Genomic DNA, 20,779 nt, shown 5'->3' with positions numbered 1-20,779 from the left:
ATAGAATGAACATTATCAACAAGGTCAGCCTAATGCAAGGAGCAGAGTCAGAAACCACGGTGTGTATCGATGTATGCGTGGTGGGGGGTGCGGATAGGACTGTCAAGGTGTTCTTCAACACCCGTCACACAAAATAGGTGCCAACACCTATGCAAATATGCCTATGGTTTCACTTTTTAAAATCCATTCTTAGGCTTTTAAAAAGTTTCCACATTTCAGGAATATTGACTAGAATATATACATTAATGGAAAGTAGCATTTAGTCCATTCTTTATTAAATAGCCTTTCTGGAACACTTGGAGGCCGAGCACAAGGTGGTCTGGGAACTGATTAAAGGTAGGGGGCAGCCTGCAGACAGCGACAGAGGGATGTGTGAACGAGGGGGGAGAGCTGAGAAGGCCAGGCCAGGGGTTCTGAAGATCAGCTGTTCTCAGTGATACGGCACCTGCCAGGGAGGGCTCAGGTGGGCAAGAGTTCGGCAGCAGGCTCCCGAACTGACTTCTATTAGGGTGTAATGACTGGTGACCTATTTCTATATAATTTTGATATAGTTGATATATTAGCTAATGGTTGCATTATTTATTAACATTTAAAATTTTTAATATTATTTTAATTACTAAATAGTTGTTAATATTAATCTTAAGTTAATGAAGTTAACATTAGTTAATATGGTTACTAACACGTTTGATACATCTGATCGATGAAATCAACTTGCGTTTTAATGCCAAAGGAACAACCACTATTATCCTGGGTAATTTCCTTAAGTTTCTTTTGGCCTCAGTGCCCTCACCAGGAAAATGGGAATTCCAGGAATGGCGAACTCACAGGGCAGGTTTTCGGATGAAATGATACAAACTGCTGACGTGGCAAAAATCAAGGAAATACAGAGAATATTAGGGAATACAAGGAATATTAGGGAATATAGAGGGACGTCTGGGTGGCTCAGCCGATGAAGCCTCTGCCTTTGGCTCAGTTCATGATCTTGGGGTCCTGGGACTGAGCCCCAGGTTGAGCCCGGCATTGAGCCCTGAGCCGTGGGTCTCCCTCTGCCCTGCCCCTGCTCCTGTGTGTGCGTTCTCTCTCTCAAATATAATCTTTTAAAAAATTAGGGAATATACGAAGGACACATACAAAAATAAGGGTCTCCTATAATCTCCAACAACCAACTTGAGCAACTATTGATTATTTTGGGTATATCTTTCCAGCCTTTGTTTTTTTGGTGTGCTACTTATTACTGGTGTTAGCATTTTAGAGAATTGGGGACATATTTTGGAATGTTTTTAAGTGATGCTTCTCAATTAATAACTGATTGTGAATATATATTTCTATGTCATTAAACATTTTGCCCCAACATCTTTTGTAACAGCTGGCTATAACTAAATAGCAGAATTTATTTATTTATTTTCTTCTTTTTTTAAATTTATTGTTATGTTAATCACCATACATTACATCTTTAGTTTTTGATGTAGTGTTCCATGATTCATTGTTTGTGAGCAGAATTTATTTAAACAATTAAATGTATTCTAGTTTTTAGGTTGTTGGTTTCCTTTTACTTTCTTGTTGGTTCTCAATGTTACATAAACACTTGGATGAACACCTTTGTAGCTAAGTGTTTGCACCTGCAAGATTAATTTCTGAAATGAGTATTGTGGGGTAAAAAGTATGTCTATTTCTATGCTTTTTGGTGGCTATTACAGATTACCAAAGGAAGAATTCTATCACTTCATAGCCCACCACCTTGTCAGCCTCAGATACCATGGACGATGGGGTCAGTTGTGGACATCCACAAATGGCTTTCCTGATGTTCCCTTGGACCAATGAAGGGGGAAGCCAGGATGTTTCCAGCACATTAATAATGCAGTTTCTGTGCAGACAGCGCTGGGGCATGTGGGGCTTCCTTGGCAAAGCTCATCATAATCCTCTTCCTGAGACTTATTATTGGGACAATAATGGCTTGTGGATGAAGTCCGACCTAGATTTTAAAGAGTCTACTGTGTATTTTTTCAGAATCTTTTAGGACTGAATAAATGTTACTTTTCCCCATCTTGGGTTTCTAATGATTTGCTTCTTTTAAAAATAAGATGTCATGCAGACTTACCTCAATGAGATTCAGAGGGATGAACTTAGGGCTTTTACTGATGCCAAGCATAGTGGGCTGTTCCATCCGAAAACACTGGATGGAGAGATTTTTAAAAAATGCTTTGCCAACTATCCTTTCCTTTCTTATGAGAATGCATATTCCCTGTAAACCCTTGAAAGTGCCTTGTGAACACTCCCTGGGATGCTCTCTCCCTCCGCGGGCCTGCGCACCCCCATGCGAGCCAGTGCCCTGTGTTCAAGGACGAAGGGCTGGACCACAGTTCCTTTCTCTACAGAAGGCGGCTGCAAATTGCCCACAGTGAGATCACAGCCAGTAAACCCTTAACATGCATCCTGGCTCTCACTTTTCGCATCACTGAAACAGAAAAGATGCTGTATGACACTCACGCGGGTTTCCGATGATGCCTAAATGAGGGCCAGGACCCCCAGGACAAGGGATGAAGCTTATGCCAGCCTCTCTTCCCGTGCCCGTGGGGACATCATTAGGGACCTTGGTCCGCTTCCCTCAGAAGCCTCAAAAACATACCTCTGCACACAGAGCTGGGAGCTTCCTGGGAAACTGAAGACAGATGGGGAAAAGGATCAAAGCCAAATAGCAAGGGAACAAATCAGTGAAAGAAGAACGAGGAAGGAAATCTCCTTTATCACCATAGCTAATGGAGTTTAAAAAGCTGGTAAGGAATTTTAAAAGTATACATACCAAATTACCAATTTCAATCCCCAAAATGGTTCCTTTAGCACTCTCAAAACAGACTATATGACACAGAAACTGGATGGGAATAATCTAAGCTACTCTACAGGATTATGTAGGAAAGGAGAGCATCAGAGCTTTTTTTTTTGCACAAATGATTCATGAAATGAAGTTACTAAATAGTAAATAATAGTAAATAAGTAAAAGGGAGTTAACCCTTTTCACTTAAAAGACTGACATGTTAGCAAATTTTGAAATTTCAATCTCGGTCCTTCTGGACATTGGTTAAAATGAGTCAGTTGGCAAGGATCACGGCAGGGTATTACCAGTGGGCGGTGTTTGCAGCCAAAGGAGAGACAGAAATACTCGATGTGGTCCCCCCATCATCAGTCAGGAAATCCAACACTCATCCCCTGGGACAATGAGCAAAACCTCTAAGCAACGGATCCAGAACATCAGTGACCTACAACCGAACGGCAGATGCTGAGATACATGGTATAAAATGTAGCAGTGGGAGAAGCAAAGCAAGAGCCATCTGGGAGAGCATGACCATGACACTGGACGTGGGCACATGTGTCGCTGGTGTCTGCCAGCCAGGCAGGGCTGCTCTGACTGAAGGCTGGCAGTTTGTAGCTGGTCCAGGCTCACTCAGGTATCGACAGCAACGGGGAAAAAGTGAAGTCAAGAGCGGATCAGAACCTGGAGGCTGTCACATGGAATGGGAGAACAGCTCACAGGAAAACAACAAAAGCAATAATAACGAGCGAAATATTCTTACCGGGAGGAAAAACAGATTTTGTGCCCGCAGAATCGCTGCCTGATTACTTAAGGCGGAAAGACTTGTGTTGGATGTATTGGCAGTTGGAGGAATTGTTTCCTCTGGGTCACTCAGGAAAAACTGCAAAGAAAATGTTTTTTCAATGACTTAGTGCACAGGAGATTAAAGCGTTAGCAGGTCGGCGCTAAATTATTAATGGCTATGTTCCTTCCACACGGTAAGCAGGATTATGTGGGCAATCTGGTGTCTGTATTTCCAATGCTAATAGCTTCATCTTCTGCTGTTTGAAGCTTTGAGAATTTCTATTAAATAAGCAAATAACTATTGATTGTTGTGCTCCATGCTTCTAGTGAATTTCTAGACCTACATGACTGATATTAAAGAAAACAGAAACACCTCTGTTAAATATTAAATTAAAAACGTACAAAGCACAGGGCAGAGGGCTTGGTTAGAATTATGTCTGAAGCAGACAACACCTCGCACACAGACATTCAACTCTCTACCAAGAAATCAGAGCCTTTGGATTTTTTTTTAATTTTTAATTTTTTTTGCACTGTCTTCATCATCTCGCTTCAAACATTAACTGGGTCTGTGGACTTCTTGATTGTAAGAAATTGTGTGGGCCAAATGCAGTAATGGGTGTGGGCATTTGTGTGTATTATTCGTGAGTGCCTGGCAGTTCAGGATCGTGAGGGTAAGAAGTTGGGAGGGTGAATGCTCTGAGTAAGGACTGCTGGAAAGGGGTCCTAATTTAAAAGAAAAGTAACCACGAGAAAACAAAGATGGTTAGCTCTCATCAAGATACCAGCTCTCTTGTAAAGGCTATGGGATCCCAGGGCTGGAATCAATATGAGCCACTAACAATGCATGCAGAGACCCCGTGTGGAAGGGCCATGCACACAGCCAAGGGCAGAGGGTGACAGCGGGCAGCCCCAGCCTTCATGTCACTGCCGACATGGCTCCCCCTTCTGAGGTCAAGACGGTGACGGCCACTGATACTAGAGAAATGTTCACGAGGGCTGCCTGCCTGAGGCTCGAAAAATTCAGGGTGCACCGAGGTGCGCCCCTGCTTGGGAGGGAGTGTGCATCAGGGAAAACAAGAACGTGGAGAACATGCTCTGTGACATAAGTCAGACCCAAGAACACGAACATCGTGCAATCCCAGGTCCAGGAGGGGTCTAGACCAGGCAAATGCCCATGAGGGAGAATGGAGGTTACCAGATGCTGGGGGAGCAGGCGGTGGGCAGTTAGTGGTTCACGGGCACAGAGTTTTTGTCTGGGATGTTGAAAAAGTTCTAGGAGCTGTCGTGGTGGGTGCACAACAGTGTGAACGTACTCAGTGCTACTCAGCTGCACACTGCAAGACGGTTAGAACGATAAATCTTACGTTATGCATATTTTACCCAAGAGAAAACTAAGAAACATTAAAAACAGAAAAAAAGGAAGAAAAGGAAAGCATTTTTGCTTTATCCCGAAGAGAACACTTAAAAATCACAAGAGCTTTGCAAGAGGACCTGAGTGAGGGTATGACTTTCAAAGGAAACGTTTTTTGGACAGAAAATTGAATTTTCTTCCCAGTGACTTGAGCAAAGCAAGCAGCTCTCCCCCAGCACACACACACAAAAGAGCTGCTCTTCCTTTAAAATGTGAGTCCAAGGTCTGGATCAGCCTTCACTGGGCTAACAAGTGCTGAAAAATAGCAAAACCACAACTTGGGAGAGGGGCTCAGTCAGTCTAGAAATTGTGTTCCCAAAGGAAGCACTGAACAAATTTAAAAAGCTATGCTGAGGACGCCTGAGTGGCTCAGTCGATTAAGCATCTGCCTTCTGCTCAGGTCATGATTCCAGGGTCCTGGGATCGAGTCCTGCATCAGGCTCCCTGCTCCGCGGGGAGCCTGCTTCTCCCTCTGCTTCTCTTCCTCTCTCTCAGTCTCTCATGAATTAACAAATAAAATCTTGAAAAAAAAAAGCTATGCTGAATTAAACAGAAACCTCTCCAGGATGGGGGTTGAAGCAGAGTTAGGAAAAAAGGCAAAGAAATCACACCGAGAGCACTTGATGGTGCCCAGGTAAAGACTGGAGGACACCCGTGTCCCAGCGGAAGGGGTCTTCTTGCCCGAGCGTGAGTGGGTGACCCTGGGGGCTCACTTCCCCTGCACAGCACCCATTGGTGCTCAGCCTCGGAATGCTGCATCAGTGTGGCCCACGACATGGGATGCTGTGTCTGCCTCCCGCAATCGTAACTTAGGGGACAGGGGTCCGAGGAGCTAGAGGGCATTCCTCTATAAATCTTCAGATGTGGGCAAAGACCGCACCTTGGTGAACAAGTCCTTCCCCTTCTGTGTTTAAAAAGAAATCATAAGAAAGATTTACAACCAGGGAAAACGATTTCCTTTCCTTACCTAATGTCGGCTTTCATACCGTTTTATGATGTTTCTTTGAAATCAGAAATATGACAGCAGCATCTGCATGGAAAAGACCCACTAATTTCACGGCACCAGATATCAATACAAATGATGGACAGAAAAAGGTCCTCTGGCTTCCTCCTTGCTCACAGCCTCTGCTGCAGGAGTCGGCTCGGGACGTGGAACGAAGCCTCCCTTCATTTTTCTCTCGAGGGTCATCCATCATACTTCTAATGTGTGTCCCACAGACTTCTCTACCTCACTTGGCAACAAACTCCATTCTTTGTGAGAAAGGAAAACAATTTTGGGAGATGTATTTCTGCTCCTGAGGATGTAATTTTTTCTCCGAAGGAAACACAGTTTATATATATATTATTTTATATATATATATACACATATATATATATATATATAAAATCTTCTAAATGCTCAGCTCCTCAACCATTTACAGACAGTGACCGGCCCTCCTTCACACCAAATATTCCCTATGAAATGCAGTCAGATCTGTTTTCCATGTAGGTTCTGTCTCTAAAACATTAGGTGATGAATCCTGGTTTTATCAGGCCAAGGGCACCACCCGTTCCAGGACTACTTAAGATGGATTTCTAGGTGGAGTGAAGCAGATGAAGAGGCCATCTCATCTCTTGCTTCCCGTTGGCGTCAGCTTTACCTGAATCTCCACGTGTATCAGAAGGAACAGCACGCTCTACGGAGTAAAGGTAGGACAGATGCCAAGAAAACATCCGAGGGCCCCTTCAGCCTAGCCCTTTCACTCCTTCTTAATACCAATGTCTGCTCTCAGTTGAGTCCCAGATGCCCCAGGTCTCCCCTCTTCCTCACCTTTCCTCCCGCTCTGGTGACCTCTTTCTACCCATCCTCTAGAACTCAGTGCAGCTGGCCCTGCGCTCCTTCCTTGCCACCTCTCCACACGTCTCTGTCTCCGGCTCTGAGACCCACGATGGGTTTATCCAGGTGCCACTCTCCTGGACTTCCCTGTGAACTCCCGGAGGCAGGGACCAGGCTTTGGATTCTAGCATCTAGCAATGCACCAGGCACATATTTATGCCTAATAGATCTTTTTATGCCAAAGGAAAGCTAATTGGCAAAAAACTATGTCTTTATTATTTAATTTCTACCTCCTCAACTTGATTTCCTGCTTCTGGAAGGCAAGGACTGTACATGATACTCTGTAGTTCCAACAACCAGTAAAACATCCAAAATATGAAGTATCTTCACGCCTTACGGTTGATGGTGATAATGTCAGAATAATAGGGATGCATTGAAATGTGCGTGGATTAGCTGCACGTCTGTTTTGAAGGTATACCTGTAATGGTCACACCGGTATAGTAAGAGAGACCACTGGTTAAATATTCACAAATGACCTGGTTCTGTCCTAAGCGTGGTAGCGAGAGGGGAGTGAACGGAACAAAGACCAGACTTTGCCAGGGCTCGGAGTCTCCAGGCGGGAGACTGTAAGACTCCCACAGCTCCCTCCAGGAATTTCTTTCACGTTTTCCACCAAAGCTTTGCTCTGGTTAGTTTGACTTCCCTCTGATAACCGTAAACACCCCCCAAGATATATGTTAGCAATTCCCGTCCAAGCATATGGCCCACAGATCCACATCTGAAGAGTCTCGCAACTATGGTTTTACTAGACAGTAGTAAATAACCCTGCCTTAGCAAGCAGCTAGCCCCTCAAGGTCCTGGAAGCCTTGCTTCCAAATTCCTTGGGATTTACACTATCCCTAAGCCCCACCAACTACAAAGTCTAGAATCGGTCACTCCGCACAACCCTGGAGTAGCTACTCTTGCCCACAGGTCCTGTCCCCGTGCTATAGTAAAGGCACCTTTTTGCACCAAAAATGTTTCAAGAATTCTTTCTCCATCATTCGCTCCTGGACCCAGACGTGGACATGGAGTCCGTGGACATTTAATGAACACCCTCGAAAATTGCACAGCTGGAAAAGTGGGCAGCTAACGTTTGAGATCGGGCCTTTTAGACTCTAGAGCAGGACGCCTCTCCCACCGCACTCCCTGTATCTAGATGGTTCTGTGATCTTTGATGATTGCCCTGCTGACATTCAATGTCATCTCCGTAGCCAGCAGGGAGGTGGGAAGCCGCTGGTGCAGCAGGTGGAGGTTGAATTGAATAGGCGATCACTGGTGTCACCTCGGAGCTACGGTCAAGGTTGGAAAATCCCACCGAGTCCGGCACGGGAAGCCAAGAGGGCCGTGCTGGTGGAAGCCCTGACTCACCATGTTGAACACGGCCATGGTCAGAATGATGGCCGTGGTGAGGACGGTGAGGGAGACCCGCGGCCAGGGCCGGTCTGCAATGATGCCCGACGACTTCAACAGCCACAGGAGAGAGACCGAGGCCTTCTTGCTGCATTGCTGGGAGGAGACAGAAAAGGAAATGCATTGCTGGTTTATGTATTCTCTCGAGTTTCTTCGTGATGTTTAAAATGACCAGAGGCCTCAGTATTCTTCACAGAGCAAACGAGCAGGCTCTGCTCCCCACCCCCCCACCCCGGAGGCCCAGACCAGGTCATAAACCTTATTAAAATTATGTTGGCATCATGGTTACAAATAAAGAACAAATTAGTTAAATTTCTATGATAAATGTAGAACGTGCTTGTATGTCCTTTTAAATACACCTGAAACTATGTTTTTTAAAAAAATCTCTGGTAAAGGAAAAATGTGTCAGTTAATTATACCAAGTTGGGGGATGCGTTGGGTCTCAGATCACAGCAATGCTAAAGCAGTTATCATCCCTCAGCCAACCCATGCTGAACACAGGTGGGCAGGTGGCTCGGCCTAAGGATACAAGTGGACCCCAAAGCAGACTGATGCCCGTAGCTCCACACCACCACCCACTGCTCTCGGGCGTGTGTCCTGCTGATGGCTTTACCTCATCCTGCCCTGTGGGGGCTTCTTTCCACTTGGAGAGGGTCTCGTCCAAATTTTTAATTGTGTTAAAAACACATAACAGAACATTCTCCCTCTTTATTTTTTTAAAAAGATTTTTTATTTATTCATTTGAGAGGAGGAGAGAGAGAGAGAGAGCATAAGCACAGGGGGAGAACAGAGGGAGAGGGGGAAGCAGACTCCCCGCTGAGCAGGGAGCCCGATGCGGGGCTCGATCCCAGGACCCTGGGGTCATGACCTGAGGCGAAGGCAGACGCGTAAGCGACTGAGCCACCCAGGCTCAGGTCATGAATGACTGAGGTCATTCATCTGTGGATGGACCCTGTGTGGCTTGTGGCTCTTGCTAGTAATGTGGCCGTGAGCACGGATGTTGGAGAAGCTCTTTGGATACGAGACGGAACTGAGGTACTGACAGGATGGCAACGTTCCCTCAGCATTTTCTGTGGACCAGATGCTGTTCTGTGGGATTTCAAGGGATGAGCTCACTTCATCCTGAGGGCCGCCTTTCCGGGGAGGGCCACTGGGATGCAGACCTTCGTCCAGGTGGTGGGGGAACAGAGGCGGGGGGAGTTCTGGGGGGTGGGTGACACACGGCCTGTGGCAGGCGCTACCGTGTTCACAGAGGCCCCTGACGGGACAAGCAGGTACATAAGGCTTCTCTAGGGATCTACACTTTCACCTTCATGTGAAAGGGGCTATGGCCCTACGGCTATGTGTCTTGAAAACAAAAAAAAGGTTGATTTCAAAAATTTTAAGACAAGGCCAACATCCTGTACTTTTCTGACTTGTACTAAGTTACTATGACAGTAAGACAGGTGTGACATCCCTAAAACCCAAACAGCGAATCCTCCTGCGAACAAACAGCACCTTTATTTCTCTCCCTCTTTCACATCATCTTTCTGCTTGATTCTTAAAAACATGTCAGCTTTAGTCTTTTTTTTTTTAACATATAATGTCTTATTTGTTTCAGGGGTACAGGTCTGTGATTCAACAGTCTTACATAATTCACAGCGCTCACCATAGCACATACCCTCCCCAGTGTCCATCACCCAGCCACCCCATCCCTCCCACCCCCCTCCCCTCCAGCAACCCTCAGTTTGTTTCCTGAGATTAAGAGTCTCTATGGTTTGTCTCCCTCTCTGGTTTCATCTTGTTTCATTTTTCCCCTCCCTTCCCCTATGATCCTCTATCTTGTCTCTCAAATTCCTCATATCAGTGAGATCATATGATACTTGTCTTTCTCTGATTGACTTATTTCGCTTAGCATAATACCCTCTAGTTCCATCCTCATCATTGCAAATGGCAAGATTTCATTTTCTTGATGGCCGCATAATATTCCATTGTATATATATACCACATCTTCTTTATCCATTCATCTGTTGATGGACATTTAAGGCTCTTTCCACAGTTTGGCTGTTGTGGACATTGCTGCTGTAAACATTGGGGTGCACATGCCCCTTCAGATACATTTGTATCTTTGGGGTAAATACCCAGTAGTGCAATTGCTGGGTCATAGGGTAGCTCTATTTTCAACTTTTTGAGGAACCTCCACACTGTTTTCCAGAGTGGCTGCACCAACTTGCATTCCCACCAACATTATAAGAGGGTTCCCCTTTCTCCACATCCCTGCCAACATCTGTCATTTCCTGACTTGTTAATTTTAGCCATTCTGACTGGTGTGAGGTGGTATCTCATTGAGGTTTTGATTTATATGTCAGCTTTAGCCTTAATGGAAGCATTGCAGTACGTCAAACGCTAATACACTGAATAAATCAGATTCTTTTTTTTAAAAAGATTTCATTTATCCATTTAGAGGGAGATTGAGAGCTCAAGCGGGGGGAGGGGCAGAGGCAGAGGGAGAAAGATAGAAACCCAAGCAAACTCCGTGCTGAGTGTGGAGTCCAACGCAGGACTCAATCCCAGAACCCTGAGATCATGACCCGAGTTGAAACCAAGAGTCATGACCCTTTACTGACTGAGCCGCCCAGGCGTCCCTACATGAGATCCTACAATACAGGATGAGAGCTGGTTAGGACAGTAAGAACCAGCCCAGGGGCCCAGGATCAAACCCTGACAGCTGAGAGACTTGCTGTGGGGTAATTATCCTCCCTGGTCTCAGCTTCCTCGTCTCTAAAATGGCACAATAATGTCTGGCTTCTTGGTCTTGTAAGAGATTAAACGAGCTACGTCAGGCACCAAGAGCAGGACAGAGAACCTCAGCTCTTCTTGTCACAATTATGAAGAAAACAATACTTCTCAGAGACATTTTAGGGACTAAAAAACTCTTGCTTCATACCGATATGAAAAAAAAAAACCTCATTTCCCCTCCTTTTCACTACAGTGTGTCCTCCAGGCAGCCTGCCTTCTCTCTTCATTCCTGTCATCACGTGGAGGCCACGTGAAGAGAACTGTCCCAAACGTGAGAATCAGTAAGCATGGCTGGCGACAAGGAGAAGGGAACAGCGGGTGACAGGAGCACGTGCCCTGAGCCACAGTGCAGAGAGAGGAGGAGGAGGGAGGCGAAGACGTTCGCAGGAGCCGAGGAGAGAAGACACATCAGTCTCAAAGCAGAAGGATCTGATTAAGGAAAAGGAGACCGTTGATTCCACTGCAGCTCTGAGTAAAAAGCACTGCTTGGATCCTGATCTGATAATTTAGCTCAGTTTATTCTACTTTTGGTTAAGTATTTGAGTAAAGTCTTTGTTGGAAAAATAAGTTTATTAAAATTTGCACCACCCTAATGAAACATTATAAATGATACCATCTCCTAGAATATTTGGGCTTTTATTCAGAAGGTGCTCTTCAGACGAAAATGAGAGCCCAGGTTTGTTCCTCTATGTGATCTTTTGTTTACTGACTGGCATCATTCCAGTCAAATCTGTGTCCTCCCTTTCTTGACCATCAATGGGTCTCACTGTATGCATGCTGGCCTCCTACTCACAGTGAGCTCACTGTGGGCCTTCCAGAAATGCCACGGCTGTCGATGCCACACGCAACCACTGACAGATGTGGAACTCGTGCTAACTGCAGTGGTAGATGTAAAAGGAGAAAGAATATAAATTCATATGCAAACGCTACTGGGGGCTTGGTGCGGGGGACGATGGCCAGTGCAGTTAGCCAGCGAGGGTGTGGATGAATGTCAACATTCTTCATTCAGTACAGGCAGAAGATGCTTCTCAGAAAAATAAAATATTCATATACTGTGTTTGGACTAAAAGAAAAACAACAAGTGGAAAAAAATATCTCCTCCCCTCTCAACCTTCCTCGCTTCCTTCCTTCCCTCCCCCCACTTTGAACCTCTTGCACTAGAAACAATGGGTAATCTTTCACTCTAAAATTCCTCCTAATTTAATGTAATAATTATAGCAGCAGATTGCATTAACAACTTCATTAGTGTCCTTTTATTTTTATTATTTATTATTTTTATCTTTAGAGAGCGTGCACGTGCACGTGGGTGGGGGGAGGAGCAGAGGGAGAGAGAGAGAGAGAGAGAATCTTAAACAGATTCCACACACAGTGTGAAGCCCAATGTGGGGCTTCATCTCACAACCCCAAGATTACAACCTGAGCTGAAATCAAGAGTCGGACACTAAAGAACTGACTGAGTCACCCAGGAGCCCCAGTCCTTTTAAAAAATAAAATCAGTTACCTGAAAAGAAGTAGATGTTGCTATTAAGTGAAGTTTAATAAAATGAAAAACATTTAGAAAAGCCATAAATATAACGGGAAGTAGCAAATTTTTATTATTAGAAAAACAAAGCTCAGGGTGCCTGGGTGGCTCAGTTGGTTAAGCAACTGCCTTCGGCTCAGGTCATGATCCTGGAGTCCCGGGATCGAGTCCCGCATCGGGCTCCCTGCTCAGCGGGGAGTCTGCTTCTCCCTCTGACCCTCCCCCCTCTCATGTGCTCTCTCTCTCTCTCTCTCTCTCTCTCAAATAAATAAATAAAATCTTTAAAAAAAAAAAAAAAAAAGAAAAACAAAGCTCATCTTAAAATCTTGCCTGAAAAAAATGGTGAAGTTTATCATATAAACGTGCATTTTTTTTTTTAAAGATTATTTATTTATTTATTTGAGAGAGAGAGAATGAGAGAGAGCAAGCACATGAGAGGGGGGAGGGTCAGAGGGAGAAGCAGACTCCCTGCCGAGCAGGGAGCCCGATGCAGGACTCGATCCAGGGACTCCAGGATCATGACCTGAGCCGAAGGCAGTCGCTTAACCAACTGAGCCACCCAGGCGCCCTAAACATGCATTTTTGTGTAATTGCCTAGAGGAACATCTACTTTGGCATTTTAATTCCCCAAGGACTGTCTTTTTGAATGGCAGCAACCAGCTGCGGCAACATTTACTTGTTACATTTGGTGCCACAGAGACTGCCATGTGCATTATTGATTCTTTAATTGTACTTGAATTTCCTACAGAAAGGCTTCTTTATTTCAATCAATCATATTTACAAAGTCAACATGTGTCTTTCATAAGCCCTGAGTGAAACACATTCCTCAGCCGTCCATCCACTGTGTGGCACTCACAGCCTGTCCACATCACGTTATCTTTGATGATGTGCTTGTCTCTGGCCACATGGGGAGCTGCCTGAGGATGGTGACTATATCACACCCCTCTTTGTATTCCCAAAGCAGCACAGTGTTGAGCAAAGAGTAGGGACTCAACAGAGGCTTACTCATTATGTTATCTTATCTTTATCTTAATGATCTTATCTTAATGTGTATCAGCCACTTATTCTTCAAAGAGAAATTTCCAGCAGCCAGAAATGAAGAAGGAGTTCACCGAGGGACTGAGGCTGTGGGGTTGGCCTAGGAGTGTTCTGGAACTGGACACAAGCTGTGACACCTAAGGGTTGGGCTTCTGATGCTCACAGGAGGAAAGAAGATGTTGCCTTGGGCTTGCAAAGGGTGGGCAGCTGAGACCAAGATCCCTGAATAAAACCAGAAGCCTCAGGGGTGCCTATCTCTTTTCAAATTAGTGTTTTCATTTACTTTGGGTAAATACTCAATAGTGGAATTACTGGATCATATGAGCACTGAGTAATGTATAGAATTGTTGAATCATTATATAGTACACCTAAAACTAACACAATACTGTATGTTAATTATACTTCAACAAAAACAAAAACAACAAACAAAAAAATCCCAGAAGGCTCAGAAGACTGTTCCCTCCATGTGAAGTCAAGAAAAACTTCATGCACTAGTTCAGGAAGTATCAACAAACTTCCAATGATAAATTCTAACTCTAAATATGGGTGATGGGTTTGAAATTATGTTATATGCTTCATAATAGGAACTTGAAGTTGAGGGGTTTTGAACTGGGTCAAAGACCAGAGAAAGTCCTTAGAGTTCCTGCTAGTTGTTGGAGGATAATTCCCACTGAACATGACCTCAAAATAAAAAAGAAATTATGAACTACATAGGACAATGGGCCTAAGAGGAAGAATCAACAGACACAACAGAAAGTAGAATTAGCACCACAGGATCTTCAAGTATCATTATCAATCTGAAACAGTTGTCAAAATAACATTAAAATAATCAAAGATGGATTAGAGCACATAATGAAAGAGCCCTTAAGAGAAAATAACAGATGCATTTTAAAAATGATCCACAAAGACTCTCAAAAGATGAAAATGTAGATATTGAGTAACTCAGTAGTTGTGCTGAAGAGAGTAGGATAGCTCTGAGGAAATAGCCCACAGAACAGCACAGAAAGACAGGGATGAAAAACATGAAAGGAATCTTGAGGCACAGAAGGTACAATGAAGATTCCAGACACTTGTAATGAAAGTTTGAGAAAAGGAGAACAGAAGGACCAGGAAAGAAGCAAAATACAAGGAGCTACGGAGCAGCAGCTTTGCGGACCTGGAGCAAACCCTGAGCTCCGTGGCTGATGGGACATCCTGACTCCCAAACAGGAAAATGAAAGCAAACCTGTACCTCAACACAAGGAATCTATGGCCCACGACTGACAAAGAGCAAATCTACAAAACAACCAGAAAGAAGACATATTAGCTACCAAGAAATAGCAATTAGACTGTGGATTTCTCCTTGGAAAATATGGACTCATGTTTTCACAATGTTAGAAATTATCACAAACTCAATGAAGAAAAAACAGACCATTTTTAAAATACAAAAGCTGACTACATTATGCACAGGCTCTTACTGAAAAGATTAGAAAAGGAACAATCCTTTGGGAATATGGAGACTGAGTCCTGGGGGAAGGAATGATATTCAGGAAGAAAGGTGAGATATTGATATACAACAAGAATGATGATGACAATGAATAACACGAGCAGTTCAAATTTAGAAAAATTTAACCAACACTCTATCTCTCTGTGCTGTTTTATAGGTTACCTACCCAGCTCTCATCTTACTTTCTTCAGCATAACTACTGAGTTTCCAGTTTCAAGAATCTGATCATCTTATTCCATCTTCCATATTCGATAATGGAATGGAAGATGGAATGATCAGATTTAGAGTATGGTATTCTTCAACAACAAGATGGAGATATTACTGAGTTCTGTTAGTCTTGTGTACGTTATACATTTTAAGTTGATCAGTAAAAAGAAAATACTAGGATATAAAACTTCCAAGACACTAGAAGGAATAAAGGAGAATAAATAAATTCCATGGATCCAAGAGAATACAGGAGAGAAGGAAAAATAAGTAGAAACAAAGAAGACACATGATGGATTAAAGAAAAAGCACAATAAGACTGCGGTGGTAATTATAATACACGCAAATGTGTTATACTTGTCAGTTAAAAGAGAGAGACTGCTAGATCAGAGGAAGTAACATGCAACTGGATGTTGTTTACCAGAGACACACCTAACACCCACATACTGACAAGGAAAAGCTGAATAGAAAGAAGGAAGGAAAGGACAGTGGGAAAGTATGAAAGAACGCTGGCAGAATTATATTGACATTGGAGAAAATAGACTTCAAGGGAAAAACGCTTCTGTGGGGTAGAAAGCTTTTCTATGAGCCAGTGTGTGACCTACTTTCTTTCCACAGGACAAACTTGATGTTTGTGCTTTCATCTCTGTCAGGAACAGGGTCGGTGGGCGGGCATCACAGAATCTCTGCTACACAAAGCACGAGGCAACCACATTGAGAGAAAAATCTCTTCTGAGCATGCTAGCATTTTCATTTACTGTTATCTGGCATCCTTGTTCTAAAAGACGCTTTGGGGGTTGGTTTTCTTGGTGGTATTTTTGGTTAGAGCCACTCTCGTATTTGTTACAGAGATGTAAGTCCACTCAGGTAGTTTTGTGTTAAATCCGGCAGTAATTGTGTATTTATTATTACTAATATTATGACAAGTATTATTACTTTCATTGCTGACTGTAACGAAAATGTAAACTTGAATCTCTTATTCTACGTTTTAGTTTCTAGTTAGGTAAACTGGATTGTTTTGTTATCAAGTAAAATAATAGATTTTCATATTTGAAGGAGTCTCATTTGTGAAAACATTTTGCAAAGTATTACTATGAAAGGTACTTCTTACTAGAATAGTTTATAGAGTCTAAATTCACTCGTAAATTAACTTTCCCCACCCCCTCCCCATCTTTCCAAATGTCTTTTACGATGAAGCTGTACTTTCCCCAGAATCCAGTTTTAAATAAACTGGGCCAACAGCTGAATAATGTGTATCAGGAAACCAGACCAAAGGGAAAGATGAATGAGGTTCTCTATGAGGTGGTCTTGACTTTCCAGCGTGATTCTGACCAGCGGATGCTTAGCCACGACTGCAAGGCTGGCTCCGTGCCACTCGTGCCCACGACCACGAACGTGGACATCCCTGCCTGGTGCTGGGCACTCCCCTGCTGGTGACTCTCTCCAGACACAGCTGGCACCGTCCAAAACTGTTCCCCTAAATGACTGGAAGTGGATACTGGCTGAAGCACATAGCACTTCCAGAGCTGGGCACCTCTCATCCACAAAATGTGGGGCCGGACAAGGTCACCTCTGAGTTTCCTGTTGCCTCTCAAGGTGTGCCATCCTGAAATGCTTGCTGACCTTGGGAAGGCACTGAGGCAGCAGTGCTGGCACACACCTGACAAGGGAGGACGGGACAGGCCAGGATGCCGGCTGGGCAGGGGCCTGGCAGCCTTGGCAGCAGGGATCGGTGACTGGGGCTGAACTCAGAGCCACATGCTCAGAAAAAGTCCCCCCGGGGGAGGGGGAGAGTGAGACGTTTTCTGCGCAGCAGGGCCAGGAGGCTGCCTTTGGGTGCAACCCAACATTCCTTCAAGCTTACTGAGATTCAATATTTATCTTGTATCTCAAGTGCCTGAAGTACTACAAGGAACCAAACAGGGCCGCAGCGAACTCGCTAGCGCCCTTTCCATCGAAAAGATCACAGATAATAGCACAAAACGGGAAGCCCGACCAGTAGGCACGAGGGACGTGGGTGTGACAAAGGTGGGCTCTCAGAGTTGGTTGGGCAAGGCCAGGAGATTATTTCCAACCGTGGAGACAAGTCGAAGCCGATCAGAGTCAAGGAACTGTAGTGCATGAGAGAAGGCAGGTCTGTGGGCAGCATTCCGCTGGCTTCACTGGGGGACAGAAAGCCAGCACGGGAAACAATTCTCAGAAAACCCACTCTATGTAAGGGGAAACAACAGTCACACTCCACCAAGAAAAAAAGAAAAAAAAGGAGGGGGAGTCAAATCAGTTGTTATATAATCAAGTGCTAAATTCTATGGCACAGATCCTAAGCCACACGGCGCTCGAGGAAGGGCCCGTTGCAGGGGCTGGTGGGTTTCTGAGAAAGTTTCTAGAAGGCGAGCAGTTGCAGGGCCCACCCACACGGTGAAGTGGGCACATGGGGCGGGGGTGGGGGTGGCTGCTGGGGAGCCGCCAGGGCAGGGGGGGCAGGAGTGGGGAGCAGACAGAGGTTTGCTCCTGGCTTCTCATCACAGGAAATGTGGTAACAAATATGTTCCCTGACTTTTTTCTCACACCGAACAAGTCTCTGATTTTTCTAGCAAAAGGAAAAAAAACACAAAAAACCCTGCATTTCATGATCACTCTTATTTTTTGCCCATTTTAATGGGTCTCTACTTTTTTTTTTTTTTTTAATCAAACCCAGCTCTATAGTAATGACAAGTCAATGGCAGGCAGGTCCCCAGGGGGGACAAAGGTAAAGCTCTTGGAGGAAAAATCTCTGTCAGGCTTACCTCTTCTCAACCTCCTCTATCAAAGTATTTTACTTGAATTCTTCATCCGGAGAATTTAGTGCCAGTACTATGAGCATCAATGTTGCCTCTGGCATTTAAGTTAACATATGTTAATGGGAGGATATGAAGGATATTAATATTTCTGGGATATTAAATACACCTTCAGAAACTCAGTATTTAATCCAAAAATAAATGAAATCATAGGAACACTTCCTACAATTGATAGGTTTCCAGGAGGTCAGGGGATGTGCAGTTAGGATGTAATGCATGTTCTCCATGACCACTAGGATTATCTGTGACACACAGCACTTTTCATTGAATTTGGAAGGTAGAATAGAAAGCACACTGAAAGCCTTTTTACACTGGCCTTGCCTTAATTTGTTTGATGTTGATGGTTAGAAAAAAGTCCTTACAGAATCCTTTAAACAGTGCAGAGAACCTCATATGAGAATGAGAAGAATCCCTTCTTGAATTTTATCAGAATTATCTCTCGACCAAGGATTACAGCCGGTCACTGGTGGGAGTGGGGGGAGACTCATTCCCTGATCCTACTAATTCAAGTTCAGAAAGACAGACGTCTTCAAGCCCAGGCTTCCTGACCACTTTGGCCAAATCAGGCTTCTTTCGAGGAGGAGGCAGGCACCCATTCATTCCCAGCACTGAAACGTTCCCTTTAAGACAACACAGAGTTACGGATTCCCTTGCACCTGGTGTGTGGGTGTCAGGGTCTTAAGAAGACCCTGGGAAGGAGAAACCAGGCCTGTGGGTGTGGAATCCCAACAGCCCCGAAGCACCACGGGGTGGGCCCGGGAGAGACAAGGAGCCATGAGCTGTTGGTTGGATTATACCCAGGCCGAGAGGAGAGACATTACATAAGAGCAAAAGCATTCTCTCAAAGGCAGTTTAAAGTTGCTCTGGAGATTCTTTTTCCAGCCCCCTCTTCTCTGTTTCTTTTCAATAGCAAATTAGCGGAAAGAAAAAGTCAGCTTGAAACCTTAAAAATACACTATGCTCCCCCCACCCTGAAGACTGGATTCCTTGGAACAGCAAATGAGAAACGGGGCCATTTAAGCACAATGATAGAAGCTGTTCTAAGCAGAAAAAGGCCTGGATTTCCAGCAGGACCACGAGGGATAGTTCCTGTTCTGAAACCCCGAGAAATGGGCTGTAGGAGCCTTCTGGGGGCAGGGAAAACAGAGGGGGGAGCCCGTGTGCTTTTCCAACGAAGGAAAATGTGGACATGGAAAACCAGACTTCTTTGTAGGTAAGCATTTTAGAAACTTGACAAGGATTCCCATGGGGCAATATTTACAACCTATAGTTTTCAGGGGATTTTAAAGAAGTTTGAGAAGCCACGTGTGCATTCCAGGAAATCCGAAACCATAGTGCCACTTTGGGAAGAGTTTCCAGTCCGATTTGAAACATCTGAACTATGATCTAGCAAACAAACCCCCCATCAGTTTGCAAAGGTATATGGCAGAGACATAGGTATAGAGTGTCCACTGTTGAGAGACAGAGACATACTCTGAAATTTTAACACTTTTTGGCTCAAAGATTTCTACACGTCAGACTAGAATGTACCCGATGCTTGGAAACTGGCTCAGAGTGGCCTCTCTTGTTTCCACACAAGATAAAACACTATCTTTTTGGACTTTTATCTCATTGTTGGCTTTCCTATGATGCTCTCATGGAACCACTTACTTCGTACTCAAGAATACACTTAGATTTGATTCTTACATCCTGAACTAGCACTTGAACTGTAACAGCTTGCGATGATTGGTTTAAATTAAAACACTAAAAAAATATATTTTTACATTTGCTATTTTCAAATGTTCCAAAATTTTCTATCTTGACAGCGGATATAAAAGACATATTTGGTTTAAATTTTAATTCCCCTGTACAGAAAAAACCTCCTATTATACTAGTGTTTACTGCTATAAATACCCTGAAAAGTCAGAGAGGATACAAAGTGGTGACAGAAATAAATAAACATGAATATAGTTTTATGGCGTGACAGCCAACACTTCAAATAATCTTCAAATTAGTGTCTTGGCTGTGCACGAACTGCCTCGGTTGATATTCTGGGCCACAGACATAAAGCATGCAGGCTGCTTTGCTGGGATCTGTAAATGCCCAAAATGGTAAATCAACAAGCTCCCGTTTCAAGCGAGCAATCAGTTTTCATTCAATGAGCACAGTTTTCAAAGAAGTTCCGCATTTGAAGTACCTACCAAAAGCTGTCCAGCAAAGCAGATGAAGAGGATGAAGGCGAGCAATAGAAATGCAGCTCCGAAGGAGATCCCGAGAATGGACGTTCTACCAGGGGAACGAAAAGGAACAGGTTAGTGTGGGCGGAGTTTCCATTATTCTGGAAAGCCATCAGTAACACTTTGGGCTTAACGTAATGAGGACTTCATTCCTCACTCACCTTCTGAGAAATGAAAATGGAGCTAAAACCAAATATACGTCCAGAGAAAAGTGTATGCGCAATTGTGTCTGATCATCTTGCTCATTTATCAAAATTGCCCTACAAGCAGCAAGTCCTTGTGAAAGCAAAACCATCTCTTTTCTGACTCTCTTACACAACTAGCACTTTGATGGCTGGGCTTGGCCTCTTCTCCAGAGGAGCAGCCTCATCCGATGCCCTTGAGGACCTCCTGGCCCATCCTTACTCCTGCTCACTTAGGAAACACC

General features: G+C 44.2%; 1 protein-coding gene across 2 annotated transcripts in view; it reads right to left on the bottom strand.

Annotated features, from left to right (window-relative positions):
* The window catches only part of ADCY2 (adenylate cyclase 2), a 397,031-nt gene that overhangs the window by 50,836 nt on the left and 325,416 nt on the right, over window positions 1-20,779 (bottom strand). For both annotated transcript variants that reach the window (XM_078066548.1, XM_036104287.2), the window contains exons 15-17: window positions 20,317-20,401; window positions 8,230-8,367; window positions 3,570-3,689 (exon numbers count right to left, since the gene is read on the bottom strand). In XM_078066548.1, the coding sequence (XP_077922674.1) occupies window positions 3,570-3,689; window positions 8,230-8,367; window positions 20,317-20,401 (343 nt within the window). The remainder of the gene's footprint in view (window positions 1-3,569; window positions 3,690-8,229; window positions 8,368-20,316; window positions 20,402-20,779) is intronic.

The sequence above is a fragment of the Halichoerus grypus genome, chromosome 2 (assembly GCF_964656455.1).
Source record: "Halichoerus grypus chromosome 2, mHalGry1.hap1.1, whole genome shotgun sequence".
In the NCBI taxonomy this organism is placed as follows: Eukaryota; Metazoa; Chordata; class Mammalia; order Carnivora; family Phocidae; genus Halichoerus; species Halichoerus grypus.
Note: the sequence above shows the minus strand (reverse complement) of the source record. Positions and strands in the feature narration are given on the sequence as shown.